Below are 21589 nucleotides of genomic sequence, written 5' to 3'. Positions count from 1 at the left end.
TTTCCTCAACTGAAGCTCCTTTCTCTGTGATAACTCCAGCTGTGTCAAGTTGACACACAAAACCAGCCAGTACAAAGGACAACCAGCTTGGAGATGTCACAGGCCGAGTTCATACAGAGGCAAGCAGGGATTACCCTCACCTCTCTGATTGCAAAGTTGAGAGTCTTCTAGAAATTTCCTTCCTTGATAGTAGCAAAAAGTGCCTTGGGCTACAGCCTTCTGTTCCCCACACAAGTCTGGCTTCAGCTCTCCATGGGGTGTCATATGTTCTGGGAGCTCGGAGTAGGTCCTTCTATCTCTCCTGGTTATACTCAATGACAGAAGCTGCCAGTGTCTCGTACCTAACCTGGTTCCAGGCCCTTGGCCTGGCCTCAGGTGCCTGACCTCTGACCTCAGCAGCGCGGCAGTTCCTTTCTTGTATGGCTCTGGCTGGCTTCAGAGTCACAGATCCACCTACCTCTGCCTCCTGAGCACTGGGATTAAAGGCGTGCGCCACCAGCGTGGCTAGTTCCTTGTTTGTGCTTCCTTTGAAGATGCCACTGTGAGCCAAGAGATAAAGCGTGGCTTTGACAGGACCTGGAAAGATAGCGCTGTCCCTTGGGATTGATGTTGTCCCCCTAGAACAAATAGGGAAGCCTTGGACCATCAGGCTTGTTTTAACTTTTTATTACTGTGTGTTCGTGTGCACGTGTGTGTGCGCGCGCGCGCGCGCGTGTGTGCGCGTGTGTGCGCGTGTGCGTGTGTGTGTGCGTGTGCGTGTGTGTGTGTGTGTGTGTGTGTGTGTTTGTTTGTGTGTTTGTGTGTGTGTGTGTGTATGGAAGTCAGGGGACCACTTTGTGGAGTTTATGGTTCTTCCCACCCGACCTGTATGTGTGTTCTGTGAAAGGAACTCAGCTCTCAAGACTTTGACATACTCAGCCACCTCATCTGCCCAGACCACCACATCTCAAGCAGACTCTCACAGAGCTGTCTATGCACCCTGAGAAATACAAGCAGAGCCATGTATGTGGGAAGGCTTTCTCTTCCTCATATCGGAATCACTGGTGTCCTGCCCCCTCCCACTAGGCCCCTGGGAATCCAGCTCATCTGGTGGCAAAAGGGAGTTGGCCTTACACAGGCTTCCCGAGAGACTGTCCCTGTTGGTGTTCTTGTGTAGTAGAGCACTGCTGACCACTGGGACTATTACCAGCCAGTGCCAGAGGGATGCTTTAAGGGCTGGGAAGTCGTCTCCCTTCTTGAATCATTGCCTATTGGCCTGCTTCTTCTGAGGAATGGAGAGTCTACTACACCACAAGGTCCCTCCCCACACCTGAGGCCTTCAGGTACCCCATATTTACACTCACCACACCGAGCCCTTCAGAGCTGATATCTTGTGGTGCAGAACGGCACGCACAGCCTTTGCCCCCCGGGGACATCACGATCCAGGATGCTGGCAAGCTGAAATGGAAGTCGATTCTATTCCTAGGAACCAGTGGCCAGAGCACGCCCCACTTCTGCCCCAAGGAGTGCCATGCAGGGACACTCAGTAACCTTGAAGGCCCGCCTCATCCCTAAATAATACCTTTGAAAACAGGCCTCGCTTCTCCCTGAGCTTTTAGACCATGAATACCTTTCACCATTGAGAGTGAGTTCAAGGGATTATTGAGCATAGCTCCCAGTGTGGGCAGCTCAGTGGCACACACACACACACAGAGACACACACAAAGTCCTAATATCTATCCCCAGCACTGCCATAGTGAGGAAGCAGGGTTCTCTTTGGACTTCCTGTGGTCTGACCTGACTTACATCACCTACCTGAGCCTGGGTTCCTTCATCTCTCTCATGAGTCACTAGGAATGTCTGTGTCCGACGTGTACACGCCTGTATCGTGATTAGTGTGAGCTGCGATAGAGGTTGAGGGTCACCAGCTCAGTCCACAGGCGCACCAGCTGGATTCTTCCTCCTGTCCTAGAACCCCACAGCTCAATTGGCTTGGGTCTATGGGGCCATCTCTCTGCCTTTTTCTATCTAGTACTGGACTGGCTGTTTGGTTTTGGATAATCAAATGGCTTCAGAAGGACTTCTGAGATTCTTTAGCTGAGCTAAGAAGGTGCTTTTATAAACAGCATGTCACGGGGCTCCGTAACAGGCAATGATGAGCACTGCCTTGCTCCCAGGCACTGTGCCATGAGCCTCAGATATCCGCTCAGCAGTCCTTTCTTACTGGAGCCTCATGGCCTAGGTATTTTTATTAGCTTATTCACTGGGGTGGAAAAGCAAGGTCCAGGAGGGCCACTTGACAGATCAGGGACACATAGTGGATGCAGGAAGGCCAAGGCTAGTCTCTGATTTGGTTTGGGACTCTGGGCTGGGCCAAGCCACTGACCCAAGTGACCAGGAAGCTCAGGCAGGGCTGAGTGCCCACTGTAGCCAGGTGGTGGCTGCCCCTCACCCCTACCCCAGGAAATACTTTTCCTAGGTCAGGCACGGGATAGCAGGGTTTCAAATGGAGGGGCCCTGCTGTTGACAGAGCTGTGGGTATAGCCTGAGCAGCAGGACATAGATGAGCCCATGTGACGGTCCCTGCTCAACACATGTCTATGTTAAGGTCTTTTTATTAGTGACCAGCACTTTTTTGTTTGGTTGTTGTCCCAGTTAGTTAGGGTTACTGTTGCTGCGGTGAGACACTGTGACCAAAGCGACTTGGAGAAGGACGGGCTTGTTTGGTTTACGCTTCCACATCACAGTTCATTTTGAAAGGAAATCAGGACAGGAACCTGAGGCAGGAGCTGATGCAGCGGCAGTGGAGGGCTGCTGCTTACTGCCTTGCTCCTCATGGCTTCTTCAGCCTGCTTTCTTGTAAAGCCCAAAACTGTCAGCCTGGGGGTGGCACCACCCACAATGGGCTGGGCCCTCCCCAATCTATCACTGATTAAGAAAATGCCCTACAGACTGGCCCACAGCCCAGTCTTACGGAGACACTTGCTCAATTGAGCTTCCCTCTCCAATGACTCTAGCTTGTGTCTGAGTTGTACAGTTGTCTTGTTTTGAGATAGGGTCTCACTTTGTAGCTTGGCTGACGTGGAACTCTCTATGTAAATCGTGCTCCTGCCTCCAAATACTGGGATTTACACCACCACACCCAGCATTTTCCGGGCTTTTTAAATTGAGATAAAAATCCACCTGAATAAAATTGGCTATTTTAAGTATTTTTTTTTAAGATATAATTTTTTTTGTATGCATGTGAGTGTTTGGCCTGCATGTCTGTGCACTATATGAATGCTGTGCCTGCAGAGGGCATCAGATCCCATGTGGATGCTGTCAAGTCCAGGTCCTCTGTAAGAGTAACCGGTCCTCTAAACTGCTGAGCCATCTGCCCAGCTCCTACAGTGAACAATTTAATAGCAGCAGTCACACACTCAGTGTCCTGTTGACACACCTCTATCCAATTCCAAAATATTTTCTTCCCCTGTTCCCACGAGCACCCGATCCCTGTTGCTCCTGCCCCCAGCCCCTGGCCACCTTGAGTCTGACCTCTATCCACATGGTCTCAGACTGTGCTGGGCGGTCTACATAAGCCGGATCTTCAACACTTCGCCCCCCCAGCTGACTCCCGACCCTCAGCACCGTGCATGGAAGAACTTGAGTCCTTTTTATGGACAATTCACGTTTCTCTGTGTGGATAAGCTACAGCTTTCCCATTTGTCTGGAACCATCTGGAACATTTGGCCATTGGAAGATCACTACAGTTACCATTGGTGCCCCAAGGTCTCTTGAGTACCCTTTTTAAGCCCCTAATAGACTATCTATCTATCTGGGTCCTAAGGTACTCTGTGTTTAACCACTTGAGAATTTTTTAATAAATCTGTTCATTCATTTTTGTGTGTGGAGCTCAGAGGACAGTTTTTAGAAGTCTCTGCCCCCTTCAGGACCGGAGGATCAAACTCGGGTCATCAAGTAACAAGAGCTTTAACCCGCTGACCCATCTCACCAGCCCAGTGTGTTTCATTTCCCACTTTGGTTTGAACCTGCCCCTTTCCCCAGACCTCAGTACTTATTGTCAGCTAGTGTGCACCCTATTGTGACAGTTCAACATGAGGTGATGTACTCTTCGTCCTCGTATTCAGGAGCTACACCTCCTTGAAGCCAGGCTTGTGCTGTCCCTACCTTGTTGTCCCGCCCAGCAAGCCTATGATGGAAGCCTAATCATTCCCATTATACAGATAATCAAATGGAGGCACGGGCCAGGTACTATAGCCAGGTCATCGGAGCTGAGAAATCTCTGATGGGATCTGAATCTATGGTCCCTCCCCAAGACTCGTTCCTCTTCAGAGATGCTGGCCCATGGCTGTATGTGAGAACACATGCCTTTCCCAGAAAGCAGAAAACATGTAACGGTGGAGGTGTCGGGGGCAGGGTGGGCAGACTTGAGCTAGAGGCCTGTGGAAGACATCCTGGGAAGCTAGGCTTAGAGTCGAGCAGGAGCAACAGCCAGCAGCAGCTTTGGGAAAGCCCAGGTCACACGGGATGGGATGTTGTTTGCAAACACCTAGTACATCTCAGCGCGGAAGAGAGAGACACTCTTCCCCAGACCTGCCTGCTCCCTGGATCCTATGCCAGCAAAATGGCACGGTGCAAGTTCTGACCCCAATGCTGTCTTCATTTTAATGTCTTCTTCCGTAACAGACCATATCTTCCTCCTTCCTGTGATCCCGGGCCAGCCCTGTCCCTCTGTGAGCCCATTTCCCTGCCTGTTAATGTACTGATATCCGTCACTCCAGGGCCTGGCAGCTTGCACCGTGGTGGGTTAGCCCCACCTCCTGGCTGGAAGGACGGCAGTGCTTTCCATGAGAGGGGTCTTCTTTGTATGGTCCCTTAGCCACAAAAGCCTGACCTGTGTATGTGTTCACAGCTGGACAAGATCGAGGGTGTGTTCGAACGGCCAAGCGATGAGGTTATCCGGGAGCTGTCCCGGGCTCTGCGGCAGGCGCTGGGAGTGTCGCTGTTTGGAATTGACATCATCATTAACAACCAGACCGGGCAGCACGCAGTCATCGATGTCAACGCCTTCCCAGGTGAGCAGCGGGACTGGGTGACCCTGCACGGATGGTCCTCTGGCTGCCTGGTATCTTCAGGGGATGGGAAACGAGTCAGCCTGGCTGGGGATGGGAGATCCCTCCTCCTGCTGAAATCTAGGCTGAGTGCCACCTCCATGCAGCCTCCTCTCCTAAGACAGAGAGAGCAGTGAAGCCCCAGATACCTGTCTGGGGAGGTACCACGCCCAAGCCCCCCACAGCATTGTATACTCTTTCCCCATCTTTGAATCCTGCTATCAGCCTTAGTCCTGACTGGCCTACTTAGCCCATCCCATTGGCCCTTCCAGACCTGGATAGCTACAAAGGACTTGGAAGACTCAACCCCTGTCATTCACAGGTAGGGAGACTGAGGCTTCGCCAGTGGCAATATTTTTCGGAGGTCACATCATATGAATTGGCAAGGCCAGACCCTCCTGAGAAAGTACTGCTTCCATTGTCCTGATCTGCGAGGCTTCGAGCCAGACCACGCCCTGCCACAGCATTCCCCATTACAGTGTCTGCTGCCACAAAGATCCCCCCACTATATCCCCTCGCTGCTGGAGCCTCAGGACACGTCTGGCTTGGAGCGGGACTCTGCTGAACGTCCCTCAGTCTCTACTTGGCCAGGGGCCTGAGGGATTACCACCCACCGAGCCCTAGTGGATCTGTTGGGCTGGCAGGGAGAGTGCTCACAGGCTGGCAGCGTGCCCTGGAGACCCTCAGGCCAGTGTTAAGTATGCTGGCTCATGCCTGTCATCTTGGCACTCGGGAGGCTTAAGGCAGGAGGATTGCCATCCAGGACTGCATAACAAGACCCTGCCCCAGGAGCCTGGGGTGGGGTTGGGGGATCAGATGAAAAAAAAAGGCACAGTCCAGTTTTGAGTCTCCATGGGCCCACTTCTCCAGACCCAGGTATCCCTGCCTCTGGCTAACCCAAGGCTCCCAGCTCATAACACTTCTACACCCTCCACCCTCTTAAGTAACTGGGACTATAGTGATGGCCGTTGCTCTTGGATGTTCTTCATTTTCTTGAAGGAATAGCTAGCTGTTCGGGGACATGTGTGGCCAGGAAGCCACCTCACCAGTGCCAAGCATCCTGGGTATAATTTAGTGCCTATATCCTGTTAAACCCCCAGAGAGAACGTGAACCATTCCATACCATCACGATCCACAGCAAGGCACCAGGGACCCCCAAGGAGGCCACCAACTCCATCTGTCATTCACTTGACATCTACCAGGGCTACATTCCCTGCTCTCAGAACTTACACCACAGTTGGGAGAAGGCAGAGGATGGGGGTGGGGCAGCCAGTGGTGGCTCCTCTGTCACGTATGGGACACCAGAGAGAATTCGGCAAAGGAAAGGGACCGACGCTGAAGGAGGAGCAGCTCGGATACCAGGAGGGACCTGATGGGGTCAGAGGGCAACCTCTGAAGCCTGTGTCTGACCAGCATGTTCAGACCCAGCTCAGTGCATTTCCCAACCCCCTAGGTGTAGATGGTGGGGCCTTTGAGGTGAGCTAGAGTATAGACTGAGGGGGGTTGCTGTATGCCAGGAGTGTCATAGAGATGAAGTAAAAATGTCAGTGGTCCAAGAACACATAGAGCCCACTAATGGGTGGAAGGTGAGTGACCTAGGACACTGGGACAGCCTGGGGATGAGGGAGTTACACTTTTCCACTGGTGATGGGTGGCCCCTCCCAACAGCCAGGGAGACAGTCACTAAGAGCCAGTATGAACTTAGGGTCTTCTGCCAGAGGAGCCAAGAGCTGGGTTGTCTCGGTGGACAGGGCCACGTGGTGGGTCTGTGACTGTTAGATTGATAAGGCTGAGCCCAGCCGAAGCTGGTGAGCCTCATGCTAAGAGATGGCCTAAGGGTTCTATTGTCCCAGGGACCTCAGGCAGAGAGGAGGTGGTATCTGGGAGGTGACTTGGTGCACGACTGGGCCCAACAGAGATCGAGGCTCTGGGTCCTGCTGCCACTCAGGAAGCCTGGGAGGCCTGAGGGTAGGTGGGAGTCCTATCACCTCACCCCGCTTTTCAGATCAGCAAGTCCGAGTAGCAGAAGCGGCATGTGCTACTGGCCCTGCCGTGTGCTGTGATCTCTGCTTGCCTGCGAGAAGTGATACTGGAAGCTAAAGGACTTTATCCATGGTTACAGTCCCCAAAGGGCTGTAGCCTATCTGCCCAGAGCCTTCACTGGGATTCTGAGGCCGTTGATGTCTTAGAACACCAGGTTCTGATCCTGGCCCACCTCTTCACTCTGTGACGTTTCAGGCAATCTTGCATTAGCCCTTACTTTTGCTTCTGTACAAACGGATGCCTTTCCCATGCTGGCACCTGCTCTGCCAGTTTTCACTCCCAGGCTGACAAACACCAACCTGCCTCAGCCTGTTTACTGCAAGCCCCCAGGAGGTGACTCTGCAGTACTCTGGAAAGTTTACCCTCACTTTCTGCTGAAGTCTGCCTGGTCCTCTGGGCTTCACCCGGGAGCTGAGTAGTTGCTAGGTGGCAGCCTCCTGGGTTTCTCGGCAGCCAGCTGTGTCCTGATGTTCCGCCCCACCCTGTATCATACTTAAACCCGTGTCGGCCTTGCCCTTCACCCTTTCCCAGAGCTAATGGGATTTTGGGTCCTGCAGCGGGGCTTCTCAGTACCACGTATACCAGTTACACGAGACCAGGATATGGGTCAGGCCACAGTTCTGCCACGTAGGAGTTTTGTGACCTGGGGCCTCATGGAGCTGCAAAGTCCCCTGTGAGATGGCTTCCCTTATCCCCACGTGCATACTAGGGACAGAGTTGTGAAGATAGCGTTGACATTTGCAATGCTCTACTGCTTGCCAGCCACGTCGTTAGCTTTAACGTGAGTGCCCTTGCTTCTCAGACAGCCTCAGGCTTCCACAAAACCACAGAGTAAGTAGTTTGCCAAAGGTGACCCAGTGGCCTGCCCCCCCACATAGTGAATGCCATCTCAACTTGTGCCAGTAGTATGAATGTCACTGCAGCACGTGCCAAGGTTTTATTAACCTCTTGGTACTCCCTTGGTTACACTGTGGCGTGTCTGAGATGACTGAACAGTCTCCTTAGCAGGGTCCTCTAGCACCTCAGCAGCCCCTTGAGCTCATGATGAACATTTAACACGTGGGCTTTGGAAAGAGCACTGCTTACCCAAAACAAACTACAGCAGTTGGTGAGCAAGGGCTGTCCCTAACAAGACAAGATTTCATTTTTTATCTGCTGGAGGTGTGGGCCTCTCACGCTCAGGGTTCAGACTGTGGTCTAGCCAGCCTGTGGACCATGTACACCCTGCCTTGTCTGCCAAACCTGAGTTTCCTTTGCCAGTGGGTACTGGAAGTGCCTCCCCAGGTCCCAGGAGCCCATTATGTCTGCTTCTTTCTCCTCTCCTATCCCCTGGCTAATGCCCAGTGCCTGTTTTGTCTCCCATCTCCAGGCTATGAAGGAGTGAGTGAGTTCTTTACCGACCTCCTGAACCACATTGCCACAGTCCTGCAAGGCCAGAGCACGGGAGGAGCTGCCACGGAGGAAGTGGCCCCGCTAAGGCACAACAGGCTCCTGGCGGAACCGGCAGGCAACCTGGCTGGGGAGCGGACGTGCAGTGCCAGCCCTGGCTGCTGTGGCAGCATGAAGGGCCAGGACACACCCTGGAAGACTGAGACCGAAGCAGGCAACATGGGCGCTGGTGCTTCCGCCAAGCTACCGCACCAGAGACTTGGCTGTACCACTGGCGTGTCACCCAGCTTCCAGCAGCACTGTGTGGCCTCTCTGGCCACCAAGGCTTCCTCACAGTAGCCACAGAGCCCAGGACCCAGAGGGGCGGAGCGTGGAGAATGCCCACTGGGCCAGCAGCTCCACATGGGAACACTACTAAGAATTCCTGGTGATCTGAGGCTTCTCTGTTTTAATTTTTTACCTGATTTTCTGATGTCATGATCGGAATGAAGGGGGGGAGACAGAGCAGAACATCAAGTGGCCCAGCCTCGAGGACGCCGCCTGACTCCTGCTGTGCAGAGCTCCTCACTGAGTTTACACATGCTTGTGTTCTCAACACTAGGTCTGAATGTGAGGGGGGGGGTGTGCGTGTGTGTGTGTGTATGTGTGTGTGTGTGTGTGGTTGTCATTGCAAGGGTGAGTGTGAATGTCTGTCTGTCTTCATGGCTGTTGTGGGCCAGGCTCTGGGCACGGAGGAAGGAAGCCCATATCTGGCCAGGCTGTTGCAGCTAAGCAGGCGAAGGACGAACAGTTTTCCCAGTTCCCCTCCTCTTCACACCTGCCCATGCCCAGACCTCACCCTCCCTCTTGTCCCAGATGTGCTCTCCTCCAAGGCTAACCTTTGCCCCCCCCCTCGCTCTCCAAAGCCAGGGAAGCAGTAGACGCCCCCTCGGGAGCTCTACATGGAGGATCTGGGCTGTAGGAAGGGAAAGGAGCTTCCTGTGGGTGTAGCCGAAGCCCACTGGCTATTGCTAGTTTTCACTGGCCCGTGGAATACAGCAGGCCACTATCCACCCTACCCCGACCCTATTGCTCACTGAGATCCAAGAAGGAGGCCATCTTGACTAGGAGTCCAGGAGTCTGCCAGGACCCAGGGTTTACCCTGGGACTTCCAACAGATCATTCCGTGAGTCTTCAGGCCTCCACCACCTCATCTCTTCAGGGTGGCTCCTGAAACGGAGAACTGAAGGCCCGGTCTAGTGGTCTAGCCCACAAGGATCTCTGCTTCCTTGTGTCATCCGGTCCCTCTTTTCAGGTGAGAGAAGACCACCCACAGGGCTGCTCCTGTTCACACTCGACAGCCCCTCCTGGTACAGCAAGGCCCAGCTCATTCCTGCTGTGTTCATGGCGAGTCCCTTGCACTGAGCACCAGGCAAGCCCCCAAGGGAGTTGTGCCCCATTTCAGACTCACTCTGACCCCACAGCAGCTGGCAGACCACCCACTGGCCCCAAAGCCCACAGGAAAGGACCCCTGTGGAGCCCCAGGTCAGCAGCCCAGGACCCCCAAGGGTGATCTTGTGTCTTAAGACATCAGCTCACTATGTAAAGAGAATGAGGCCTCTGGGTTGTCCTTAGGTCTAATAAGATAGAGTACACTAGAGGAAGCAGCAGCAGCAGCCCTGGGAAGGCCACTAAGGGCCACGCAGGGGCATCCTTTGGGCAAGGAGAAGCCGATTGGCTTCCTCAGAAGCAGAATCCCAGGACTAACCACGTTTACAGGACCCGAGTGTTGAACTGATGATGTCTGTAAGTCACCTTCCCAGGCCTGACCCTGAATACAGGGGGTGGGAAGTGTGGCCGCCTCTTGCACTGCTTTGTCTCCAGAATAAACTACTGAGATCAAACCGCATTCCGTACGTGGTCACAGTCTTTAAAGAGAAGACATTTAATGACAGCTTTGCCCTTTCAGAGTAGAGTCACCAGACTCTGCCTTGAGAACAAGCAGAGTGGGCAGTGCTGCGTCCCCTAGAGCTCCTTCCTCTACAGGGTCACACATGGTAAACCAGCCTCGGTTATCAAGTACCTGCCTCCTGGCCAGGCAGCATTCTCCACGGGTCAGGTCTCCCGTGCAGGAATAGAGGAGGGTGAGCAGGTGCACTTTCCAGGACTGGAAACAGGAACAGAAACCTGGGCCACCCGCATTCTTGCAGACACTTTTGAACCTTTGTAAACATTGACCCCGAACAGCACTAGCTGCTAGTGTCTATCATCACCAAAGGAGCCGAGAGGGATCTGCCCTGGGACTGGGTCGTTGTGGGTGTCATGGAAGAGTGGGTGGGGCCTGCCACACACCATGGGTAAGCTAGCCTGGAAAATTGGACCCACCGAATCCCCAAGACTAAGGGGACCATCCCCTACAGCCCCATCACTGGAGGAAGAAACCACCGTGAGTGCGCATCACCGTGAGGCTGCTGAGCATGCTCCACAGGGAGTTGGTGGGGGTGCTGGAGAGATGGATCAGTGGTTTAGAGTGCTTGCTATGTAGTGGTGAGGTTTGGAGATCCCAGCAGCTGCATAACAAGCCAGGCATCCGCACACTAACTCTAACTCGGGAGTGTAGGGGACAGAGACTGCTGATAGATCACTGGGGCTTGCTGGCTTCCAGCGTAGCTAGCAAAATATGAACCCCAAGTTCAGGGAGAAACCCTATACTAAAGCAGTGGGCAAAGAGTAATCCAACCCTTTTGGTCTTGGAGCATTTATAGATAGCCCCAAAGGCCAGAGCAAGAAGCTGGGTTTCTTTATTATTATTATTAATTATTATTATAGGTGCACTGTAGCTGTCTTCAGACACCCCAGGAGAGGGCGTCAGATCTCCTTACAGATGGTTGTGAGCCACCATGTGGTTCCTGGGATTTAAACTCAGAACCTTCGGAAGAGCACTCAGTGCTCTTAACCGCTGAGCCATCTCTCCAGCCCCAAAGCTGGGGCTCTAACAGCTGGGGCAAGTGGTGTCTGCTGGCCAGGCATTCAGAGACAAAAGGACGCTGTCATTCTTCTGACATGACCACTGGTCCTTGTCTGTAGTCGAGAGTAGTCACACTGGTTGCTGGCTGTAGAGCCCCTGGATGGCTTTACTGGTGTTCTGGGAGGGGTTCCCTGCCCTTTTATATTTCTTCTCAATCAGTCACTTAGCCAGTGGGATTCCAACAGCATTCCCCACCCCAGCATGCCGGGCCCGCTGCACCTGTCACTTCAGAGCCCTGAAGCTGTCCTGAAAGAGCCTGCTCCTCTAGTGTAGATGGACAGGTGCCATGGCCCTCTGTGGAAACCCCTGGGGTCCAGGAACCCACAGTTTGGATAGCTCTGTTGTGACTGCTGTTGCTCAGCTGGTCCCCCCGCTCAGATGATGGCTGTAAGGCGGCTCCACAGGTTCTCCCCTCGTGGTAAAGACCTATGACTCGCTTCCTTTCCTCTCCCAAGCCAATGCCAGTACACTCTGCGGATGACCCCTTAACAATGCTCTGTGCAGAGAAGGACTGACCTCCATAGCAGCATGACCCTCCTGCTTAGGTCCTCTTCCTTCTGCGTGTGACTAGGAAGTACTAACCAGTTCTCAAGAGTCCTTTGCAGGAAGGATTGAGTTTTCTGATTCCTGGGTTTAATGGCATCTTAGAGGGGCTGGCTACTTACTGCAGGACATAGGAGATAATAGTTCCCTGGGGCTCCCTAATTGACAGCTCACCCAGGGCCCATACAGAGCTTTCCTACCCCAGAGGCTGAGTTGTGTCCATGATGGCTGCAGCTTCCTCTCCCATTAATCGTGTGCACATCTGTATATCACGTACACTTGGCCCTGTACTGCCTACAAAGCTGGCTGTCAATGCCTGCCTGGGCTGCATCTTTGCTTCCCATGATACAATGCAGGTGGCTTGCCTTTGGGATGGGGTCCTTTGGTGACACGGTGTCCGTTGCCACTTAAGTCTTCGTTGGTGGATATTCTTGGTCTCTGGTGACCTTGTGGGAGTTTGTGTAATTAACTATCAGGAGGCATAACATGAAGAAAGCCCCGCCTCAGCAGTGACATCATACAGATGTCTCCACCTCAGGTGCAGGCTTTCGCTGGCAGGAGAGCCTCACACAGGCTGACTGCTAAGACCACGTGGTTAGCATCATCTTCACCACCTGGTTGAGGTACACAGACAGAGCACGGGATGAGGTAAAGTTCCTGTCTGAAGCTCAACCCAGCAGAGGCACACACAAGCCCATCTCACGAGAGGCTGCTTTGCCCATGGAGGGATGTGACTTATCCCTGAGGCCATGGCTTTCCAAAGCCAGGCTTCATCGTGGGTTCTATATGCAGGCGTGCTTGGTGAGTGACTGAATGATTGGTCCTGGTAGCCAGCATCCATGGGTACAGTACCACATCCCAGCCTGGCCTGATTGAATAACCTACAAAAGTCTTAAGTTTGGTGTGTTGAGGCTCAGCGGTTAAAAGCACTTATTGCTCCTGCAAAGGACCTAGGTTCAGTTCCTAGCATCCACATGGTGGTTCACAACCATCCATAACTTCAGTTCCAGAGGATCCAAAGGCACCAGGCAGCACATGGTGCACAGGCATGCAGGTAAAACACACATAAAATAAATAAATCTAAAAAAGAAAAAAAAAAGTTTGGTGGTGTGTCAGTAGGGCTGTGGTGGTGCACGCCTTTAATCTCAGCACTTGCAGAGGCAGGTAGGTGGATCTCTGAGTTCTAGGCCAGCTAGTTCCTGGACAGCCAAGTCTACACAAAGAAACCCTGTCTTGAAAAAACAAAAGGGGGGGGGGAGGGGTGTCAGCTCTACCTGTGACTTCAATGTGCCATTTTATTTTCCCTGCCTGTTTCCCTCTTTAAAAATTGGACCTAAGACCTGCTATTTTTCTAGTAAATTGTTCCTGCCCTACTCTTCAGACATCCTGTGGTCCCATGCATACCACAAGCCTGTGGTCATGGGCACGGTGGACTTCAGCAACAAGAAGCTATGCTAGGGAGTCCAGCATGGCCAACCTATGGCCAATGGAAAGTATCATCCCGGGGCCTGTCAACCTCCACCCAGCACCAAGATAACTAGGGGACATCCCAGGAGGACAGTCTCAGCAGAAAATGCCTGGCTCAGGAGTGGCTAAGAGATAAGCAAGCAGGATGTGATGAAGTCCCCTGTGGTGGTGTGCATCCCCACCCCCCACCCCCATTCTGGGCAGTTGAGCACCTCCATCTACAGATGAAACTGATGTTCAACAATGCAAAGTCACTTGCCCAGGAAATGAGCCAGAAAGGAGTCTCCCAAACCACACACCCAGCCCAGTGTAGAAACTATCCTGTCCCTTGTCCCCTACCCAACTCAGACTGGAAAGGCTACGGAAATAAATCAAAGAAAGGAAAGAGCCCAAACACTTTATTCTTCCTTCAATAAATTTTATCTGGAATATCTTAATAGTCAGGAGTTCTCGGCTTTTGCCCAAAGGTCAGAAGTTATTGCAGTTGTGCCCCGTGGATAAGAAGGTGGAAGAGAAACTTCTAGAAAGCTGCCTGTGTTCAGAGAAGGGATCTGTGCTGACATTCAGGGCTGCCCTGCAGAAGTGTCCAGGGAAGGGGCTTGAGAACAAGAGAAGGTGAGGGGCAAAGGGGGTAACCTGGGCTCTGTGGCTGGAAGCGGCCCTACTCGAGCAGCAGTCTGGCCTTGAAGCCATGGCTGGCCCCACCAGCCAGGGCCTCATCCCCGCCGCAAAGCCTGAAGCTGGTGGGCCACCTTCTCCAGCTCCGCCTCGATGGCTGACAGGCTCTCTAGCTCCTGGTCCTAGGAGGGAACAGACAGGGTCACTTGTGGGTGGCCTGTGTTAGAAGCGTCGATGGCACAGTGTGCCAGACTAGCCCTGCTGTTTGTTAGCTGCTAGGCTCAGACAAGTGACTTTGCCTCTGAGCCCCAGATTTGTCCACATCATAGGCACAACGATGCCACCCAGTGATGCTAGGACACTCTGGAGACCATTATGTCCAAGGCCCCCACGGCCGATTATCCAGACCCCATTTTGTTCTATGGGATTCTGGACCACTAGGAGCCTGTTCTTTCAGGATATGTAGTTCCTTTTTAGGACTCTTCCTCAGCCTGAATACCCATTGCTGGCTCCCAGGGTGCAGCCAGTCCCACTTAAAGTGTTCATTCCCTACAGCCTCTGTACCCACTGGGCCAAGGGTCAGAGCAACATCCATGGACCTACCCACGGCTGGGCTCTGACCTTTGGTCCAGACCCCAGAGGATCCCCAACAGGGAAACAGGACACCCTCTTCTGAGCCTCTACACTGTCCTGCCAATGCGATGGCCACAGAATGTTGACAGTGGCCGCCTTTGACTTAGGGATTCTAGATCTCTTGATCTTAGAGCAGCCTCTGGAGTATGAATTCTGTGTTGCTGAAGTTTTTAACGAGACTCTCCCAAGCCTCACCATGTCCATAACACCCAGGGTCCCCACTTCTTCACTACCGGTTCCCCTTGTCCATGAGAAAGAAGCTTTTATGGGTGGGTAAGGGGGTTGGTTCTTGGGGCTGTCCCATCTTGAGCACAATGCTTTCACTCTTCTCCCACCTCCAAGAACAGATGCTTCCTGCCAGCGCCCACTCCTAAGAAGAGCCTATTGCTCTCAGGTATCAACAGGACCCTGTTTCAGGTGGAAAGACAGGGGCAGGACCTAAAGAAGGTCCTCTTCTGCCTGATTGGAAGAGCCTTGAAGTCAGGGCTGTGGATAGATCAGGCTCCCTATAGGAGCCCAACCCCCTCCGGAGCACTGGCTTAGCCAGGTCCCACCAGCTCAGGAGGAATCCTGCTCTGCCAAGAAGCCCAGCTCTCACCTCCCATGAGGTCACATCTCTGTGTCCCTATACCACCCTTGCAGCTGCCCAAGTGGCCCTGGGCATAGTAGGGTTTTCAAGGTCATGTTCTGATTATGATAATAAGGTAAGTTAGAGGAACTCCCATACTTCCATTTCACAAAGGGGAACAAGTGAGACCCAGAGAGGGGTAATGGCCTGCCCAAAGTCACGCAGCCAGGGCCAGGTGGAACCCAAATCTGCCAGCACCTCCATGACTCATCTGCTCGCCCTGCTATGCCATTGTGGCCTCTGTGAGTTTGAACCCAGGAGGAGGCACAATTGAGTTCCCTGGGGACCAGGAGGACATGGCCATCAACCAGGCTGTATTCCTCGGTCACCACTAGTCCCCCTAACATCCGTTCCCAGTTCCTGGGACCAGAGGTGTCTGTACTGAGAGGCCCCAGGCAAGTCCTGCCAAGCTCTCCATCCAAAGCACCATGCCTGACCCTATTACTCCCATGTCCTGCTTACATACCAGCAGAGACAATGCCCCCACTCCACGTCCCTCAAGCAGGTCTGAGGCCTCCAGTTCCAGCCATTTCCCACTGTCCACCTGACCCAGTAACTCTGTTGAGCCCCTGCTATAAGCCAGTTGTCCCCCTATCCCAAGTCCAGCACCCACCTAAGGGAACCACGTCACCTCAGTGGGAGAGGGACTTCTGGGGGTGGCTGCCCTTGCCTATACCAACCTCTGCTCTGCGGTTAGCGCTGCCCTCCTCTTCCTTCTTTTCCTCGAAGTCACCTCGGGCCTCCACACTGTCTTCTCTGGAAGATGGCCTCCAGCCCCTGCGTAGCTGAGGCCCAGGATCTCTGAAGCCATAGGCACGGGTCCGGAAGGAGAGCTTCATGGAGCGGTCAGGGTCATCCTCCCCCTCCAGACGCTTCTCTGCTGTCAGCTCTTTGGCCAGCTGGTCCATCCTGCTCCATCGCTTGTCCTCCCATTCTCTGGACAGACGCTCCTCCTCCTCTTCCTCTTCCTCCTGCTTATGTTCCAGTTCCCGGCCCTTCCCACCTTGGGGGAAGAGACCTTGGGGGGTCCCTGCCATGGCCTCTTCCCCATCTTCCTCCTGCTGAGAGTGCTCCAGCTCCCCCTTCCCTTCAGATGGCAGAGCTTCGGAAGCCTCTGTCTTTCCATCTCCATCCACTGCCTGAGACTCCGACTGACCTGGAGCAGATGTGGCAGGAACAGGAAGTGAGGAAGGAGTGCCATTTCCCCAGGCCCTGCCACTCCTCAAGGTCTTTCGTGCAGCCACCTCTAAAGCCAAGCTCACCATTCAGGATCCAGCCAGCCCCACTGGGGAGCATGAAGCAAGACCCTCCAAACCTCAAAGGAGCTAGTTGGCAGAGCCCCTCACTGAAGCTCACCCTGTTGTCTCTCCCTTCTCTAAGAGGAACACCTCCCCCTAAGCTCCTCTTGCTCCCGGGTGTAGAGGAGTGGTTGACACTTGGTTTAGGAATCAGATAAACTGGGCTTGAAACCACACTTGTCTTTAATTAGCTTTGTAGCCTTAGGCAAATTACATAACCTCAATGAGCCTCTTGCTCCCTCCCCTACCCCCCACAGTGGAGATGCTATTCATCTTTCAGGGTTATTATGAGGTTGGCATGAAGTCCCTACCCACCCATCTCCCAGACACATCAGTTGAGGTCCCTGTCCCCATACATACCATCATCTTTCTGCATCTCTTTGTAGCCTGCGTGAAAGTGGGAACTGGATGCTGCAGTGGGGACTTCTTCAGGCCCAGCCTTCTCTCTAGCCACAGCCTCCTCTTCCTCCTCCTCTTCTTTCTCCTCTTGCTTGGCTTTTCTGGCTTGCTGTTGGGCACTCAGGCCTCTCTCAGTGTCTCCCGTGGCCTGTGGGTCCGCATGCTCCTGGCTGGGGAGGCTGGTTGGTGATTGGGTATTGGTGACTGTGTCCTCCCCAGGGGACTCACTGTCTTCCATCATGGGGGACTCCTGGTTGGGCTCTGGAAAGGCCTGAGGCCTAGGTCCCTCTGTGGTTGCCTCAAAGCCATCCTGTTGTCCCTTGTCAGAATCCTTTCTCTTCTCCATAGAGTCCCTGGAGGGGGCTTCTGCTGCTGTGTCTGCAAACACAAATGGATAGGGTCAAGCAGAGGACCAGGATGCCCTTGGGGATTCCTGAGGCCAAGTTCCATGGTAGCTGACTTCCTGCTGTGAAGAAGCAGCATTGCCTGGGGACTACTGTTCTCCTTATAGCTCCCTTCCTCCCTAGCTGGCCACACTAACCTCTGTGCTTGGCTTCAGGGCTCTGGTTCTCAAACACTTCTGAGAGCTCATCCTCAAAGCTGCTGTGTTGCTGCTGCTGCTGCTGCTGCTGCTGCTGCTGCTGCTGCTGCTGCTTCGGTGGCTGCTGGGCCCGCTCCCTGGCACCTTGTAGGAGGGGACAAGGGAGGGTTCCATGTGGACCTGACATACACTGAAGGCCTCCCTTGAGGGTACAGGCTCTCAGCTATACCCATCAGGCCACACCCCCCTCTGACTCAGTGTCCCTAGTGGGAAATGTGAGAAAGTTCTACTTGTACCATAGAGAGCAATAAAGGCCCGAATGGAACAGACAGATCTCCAGGGCAGCACACCTGGACTCCTCATGGGTGCTCTTTAGTTAAACAGCCTCCACTCTTCTGGAACCCCAGGTCTGGCCCCAGGAAAAGGTGGGTGCTATGTCTACCTTTGAGCCCAGGGTTATACCTACATTGCCCAGAGTCCCTCTGCCAACCTAACCCCTGCAGCTATTGCTGCAGATGTTGCCCTGAGTATCCTGCAGTCGTGTCTGCATCAGGACACACAGCTCTGCAGCTGTGGGGTCACTGTAAGGCTAGGAAATAAGCCCAACCCAGCGACAGTGAGCTCCAGGCCTGCCCTGGCCATGCCTATAGCTCTGTGACCTGGGGTAACATGAGCTCCCCAAGGTTATAAACAGACTTGTGGTAGAAGTTAAAGCAGAGGGAGGTCTCCATGCGAGGGTATTATATGGAACCCAGGAGGGAATGGGGTGATGATGATGTAGCTGAAGACACACCCAGTATCCTCATAATGGAAACCAACCCTGTGTGCACTGGATGCTGTGCATTGTTAGATCCAGACTTGTGGAATAGAGCACACTCCTCTCTAATGGTCTCATTGAATTACTTATTTATTTAAATAGAATATCTGCCCAATAGTTAATTTTAAGTTTATCATGAAAAATATCTAATGTTTTGTTAAAAAGCACCACCCTGGAGACCGGATCGCCTGGCATCCAGCCCTGCTTCTACCCTGGATGCCCCCTGAGGAAAGTGGACATGTTTAAGGGGCAGACCCACAGTGTCTTGTGCATGGACCTGGCATGGTGGGTATGGTAGCTCATGCCTGCAATCCCAGCACTCAAAAGGCTGAGGCAGGACTGCAGAGTCAGGACAGTGTGGCTACACAATGAGACCTTGTTTGTGTTTACAAAGCCAGGACAAAATTGATTATAACAACCCCTAAACCACCCACCACCCTCCGCGTGCCAGGAGATACCATGAATATGCCATGGATTCTAGAACTGGAGCTGGGCTTCAGTTGGTGGGGCGCTTGCCTAGCATGCATGAAGTCCTGGGTTCAATCTATAGCACGACCTCAAACAGGAAGGATGAGAGACTACAGCCTAAGAACATCTCCATCCTGGCCGCTGTCTAGCTTGTATATCTTCAATGCTATGAGACCCCAGCCTCACACTCCTGTTTGAAAAGTATATGTGGATTTTCTTCCTTCTTTCCTTCCTTTCTTTCTTTCTTTCTTTTTCTTTCTTTCTTTTTTGTATTGATTGTTTGTTCATTAGTTTTGATTTTTACTTTCTCTTTGTTTTTTTTTTTTTGTTTTGTTTTGTTTTTGCAACAGGATTTCTCTGGGTAGCTCTGGCTGTCCCAGAACTCATTCTGTAGATCAGCTGGCCTTGAACTCCATGTGCCACCACTGCCTGTCTACTGTTTTCTTAATCTCTTGGGGGCAAGTTACCTCTCGTCCGAAACACAGTAATCTGCTCTGTGTTTAGCGGCAAGCAAGACGTTGCCTCCCCCATTACCCATAGAACAAAGAGTCGCAGGAAATGAAAGTCTTCTCTCTGTGTGAGTTCATTTCTGGGTCTGCAGAGAAGAGCTCTCTCTCGGCCCCCCTGGATGGCTGCCTTCCTGAATCAGAGGAATGTCAGCAGACCTGTATCTGCTCTTAACAAGATCTACTCACTGTGACCCTGGGGGAATCCCTGAGCCTCGCTGAGCCTTGAGCTCTTAGTCTCTGGACAATGGAGCCAGGTGACATAGAGGACCTTGCCTTTCTGCTCTGGAACTGAGCACCTGGAAGAGTACACTCAGCCTCCACCCAGGTCCCCTCAGGCTCTGTTGCTGGCTTTTCTGTGTGGGACTGTGTATGCTGCTGAAATACCTTGGAGAGCCAGGTCTTGAAGTTCCTTCAGCAGATTCTGGTGTCGCAGGATAGAGAGGATCCTCTCGTCTGCAGGGAGAAAGCATGGCTACTGGTGGCTTCCGGGGGCCAGCCTCAGAAGAGATTAGTGTGGACATTTTCAGCTGAGCTCAAGCATTTATTCTGGAAACGTGGCACCAGGGGGCAAGCCTGGGTCTTGGTAGAATGCATTGGAAATTCCTCATTTCCAAGATGTCAATCACCTTCCTACTGCAGCAGAAAGGTCACCTGCTGACTCTGGTCCCAGCCTCCAAGGAAGGGACTGTGGACCTCAGACTCCAGTGAGTGTGTAAATACTTCCTTTCCCACTTCCATGCTGCCTGTTCTGTCTGTTCCTCCTGACATCCTTCCTCATTTTCTACCTGTACCAGCGCTATCATGCGCTAGACAAACTGGGCTGTCTGTTTGGAAAGATGTGGTCCTTCTTAGGCCCACTCAGCACTGAATTCATCCCAGATCCAGAGAACGGCTACTGGTGTTCAGCGAGACTCCAAACACTGGGAGTACAGCACACAGAACCCTAGTCCACAGGGCACCCAGTCTGCACCTGCTGTTCCAGCTCCTTCATTCTGCCCAGGCTTCTAGTTAACTGCCATATGTCCCTCTGAGTGTCTACAAACCTCAGGGTCCCAGGAGCTGTCACCCATTCCTGTGTCTTCCCCAGATTCTAGCACATATCAGGGCACTGGGGCAATGACCACTAGATGTGATGATTAAGAGCTACCCTCCCACACCCTGGCCTCCCAATTCCTCCTCCAGCCTCTGACTCCTACCTCCTTGGAGGGTCTCCAGACACTCAGGGCTGACAGGCATGGGGCTGGGTTTGGACAGCGAGTCGGAGATGACTTCCAGGACACACTTCATCACCTGGGAGACAGCAAGATGGGCTGTGGCCGGTGTGAACACGGAGCTCAGCCGCTGAGGTGCCAGGGCAACTTTCCCAGAAGGGCAGAAGAGCATTTGTGTTGTCTGCAAGGGGCCATGGGGCCCAGCTCTGCTTCTTTAACAAGACCATAGAGCCATAGAAACAGGACACCACACACACACACACACACACACACACACACACACACACACACACACACGCTGCTTACTGTGGGCCAGTCAAATCACATGGACATTCCAGCATGCGTCTTGAGGGAACCACTGCTGAAGGAGGGGTGGGAGCAGGTGCCTAACATCTTCTCACTCGTAAGGGGGTTCTCCAAGGATGGCGCTGCCTCTGAGACCTAAAAGGACCTCTTGCAAAGGACTGGGGTCTAGCAGATTCCAAAGGGTCAGTTCCTCCAGCCTGCCCATTGAAGAGCACGAACCTACCTGGATTTGAACTTGCCAGAAACAGGACCACCTCCCATTCTACAGCCACAGTGTGTGGCTCCACATGGTTTCATGGGAAGAATCTCCTAGCTGGATGTGGATACGAACTAGTTAAAGCTGGTTGGATGTGGATACGAACTAGTTACAGCTGGATGTCTGGTCCAGACCAACATGACACATCTCGGAATATTTTATCCAACCCTGTGAGGTGAGCAGCAGATCACAAAGCACCATAGATAATTTCTGAAGTTGGTGTTCACTGTTGTGTGGTATGCGAGCTGTGTGACCTTGAGCAAGTGACTTAGTCTCTCTGAGCCTTGGATTCCTCTCATGTAAGGCAGGATGAGAACTCCTCCCCAATGCAAAACACTCTGTCCACTGTGAAGTGCCATGCACACT

At 53.0% G+C, this 21589-nt stretch overlaps 2 protein-coding genes across 3 annotated transcripts in view; one reads left to right on the top strand and one right to left on the bottom strand.

Annotated features, from left to right (window-relative positions):
- Itpk1 (inositol-tetrakisphosphate 1-kinase) overlaps nucleotides 1-10410 on the top strand; it is a 137649-nt gene extending 127239 nt beyond the window's left edge. For both annotated transcript variants that reach the window (XM_029484710.2, XM_021179444.3), the window contains 2 exons: nucleotides 4892-5054; nucleotides 8503-10410. In XM_029484710.2, coding sequence (XP_029340570.1) covers nucleotides 4892-5054; nucleotides 8503-8861 — 522 coding nt within the window. In that variant the 3' untranslated portion in view covers nucleotides 8862-10410. The remainder of the gene's footprint in view (nucleotides 1-4891; nucleotides 5055-8502) is intronic.
- A 3523-nt stretch (nucleotides 10411-13933) lies between these two features.
- Chga (chromogranin A) overlaps nucleotides 13934-21589 on the bottom strand; it is a 10894-nt gene continuing 3238 nt past the window's right edge. Inside the window, exons 3-8 of the mRNA XM_021179357.2 lie at nucleotides 20647-20740; nucleotides 19835-19903; nucleotides 17657-17800; nucleotides 17077-17493; nucleotides 16099-16574; nucleotides 13934-14339 (exon numbers count right to left, since the gene is read on the bottom strand). Of these exons, the coding sequence (XP_021035016.1) occupies nucleotides 14256-14339; nucleotides 16099-16574; nucleotides 17077-17493; nucleotides 17657-17800; nucleotides 19835-19903; nucleotides 20647-20740 (1284 nt within the window). The 3' untranslated portion in view covers nucleotides 13934-14255. The remainder of the gene's footprint in view (nucleotides 14340-16098; nucleotides 16575-17076; nucleotides 17494-17656; nucleotides 17801-19834; nucleotides 19904-20646; nucleotides 20741-21589) is intronic.

The sequence above is a fragment of the Mus caroli genome, unplaced genomic scaffold (assembly GCF_978045245.1).
Source record: "Mus caroli unplaced genomic scaffold, Mus_caroli_1 scaffold_14, whole genome shotgun sequence".
In the NCBI taxonomy this organism is placed as follows: Eukaryota; Metazoa; Chordata; class Mammalia; order Rodentia; family Muridae; genus Mus; species Mus caroli.
Note: the sequence above shows the minus strand (reverse complement) of the source record. Positions and strands in the feature narration are given on the sequence as shown.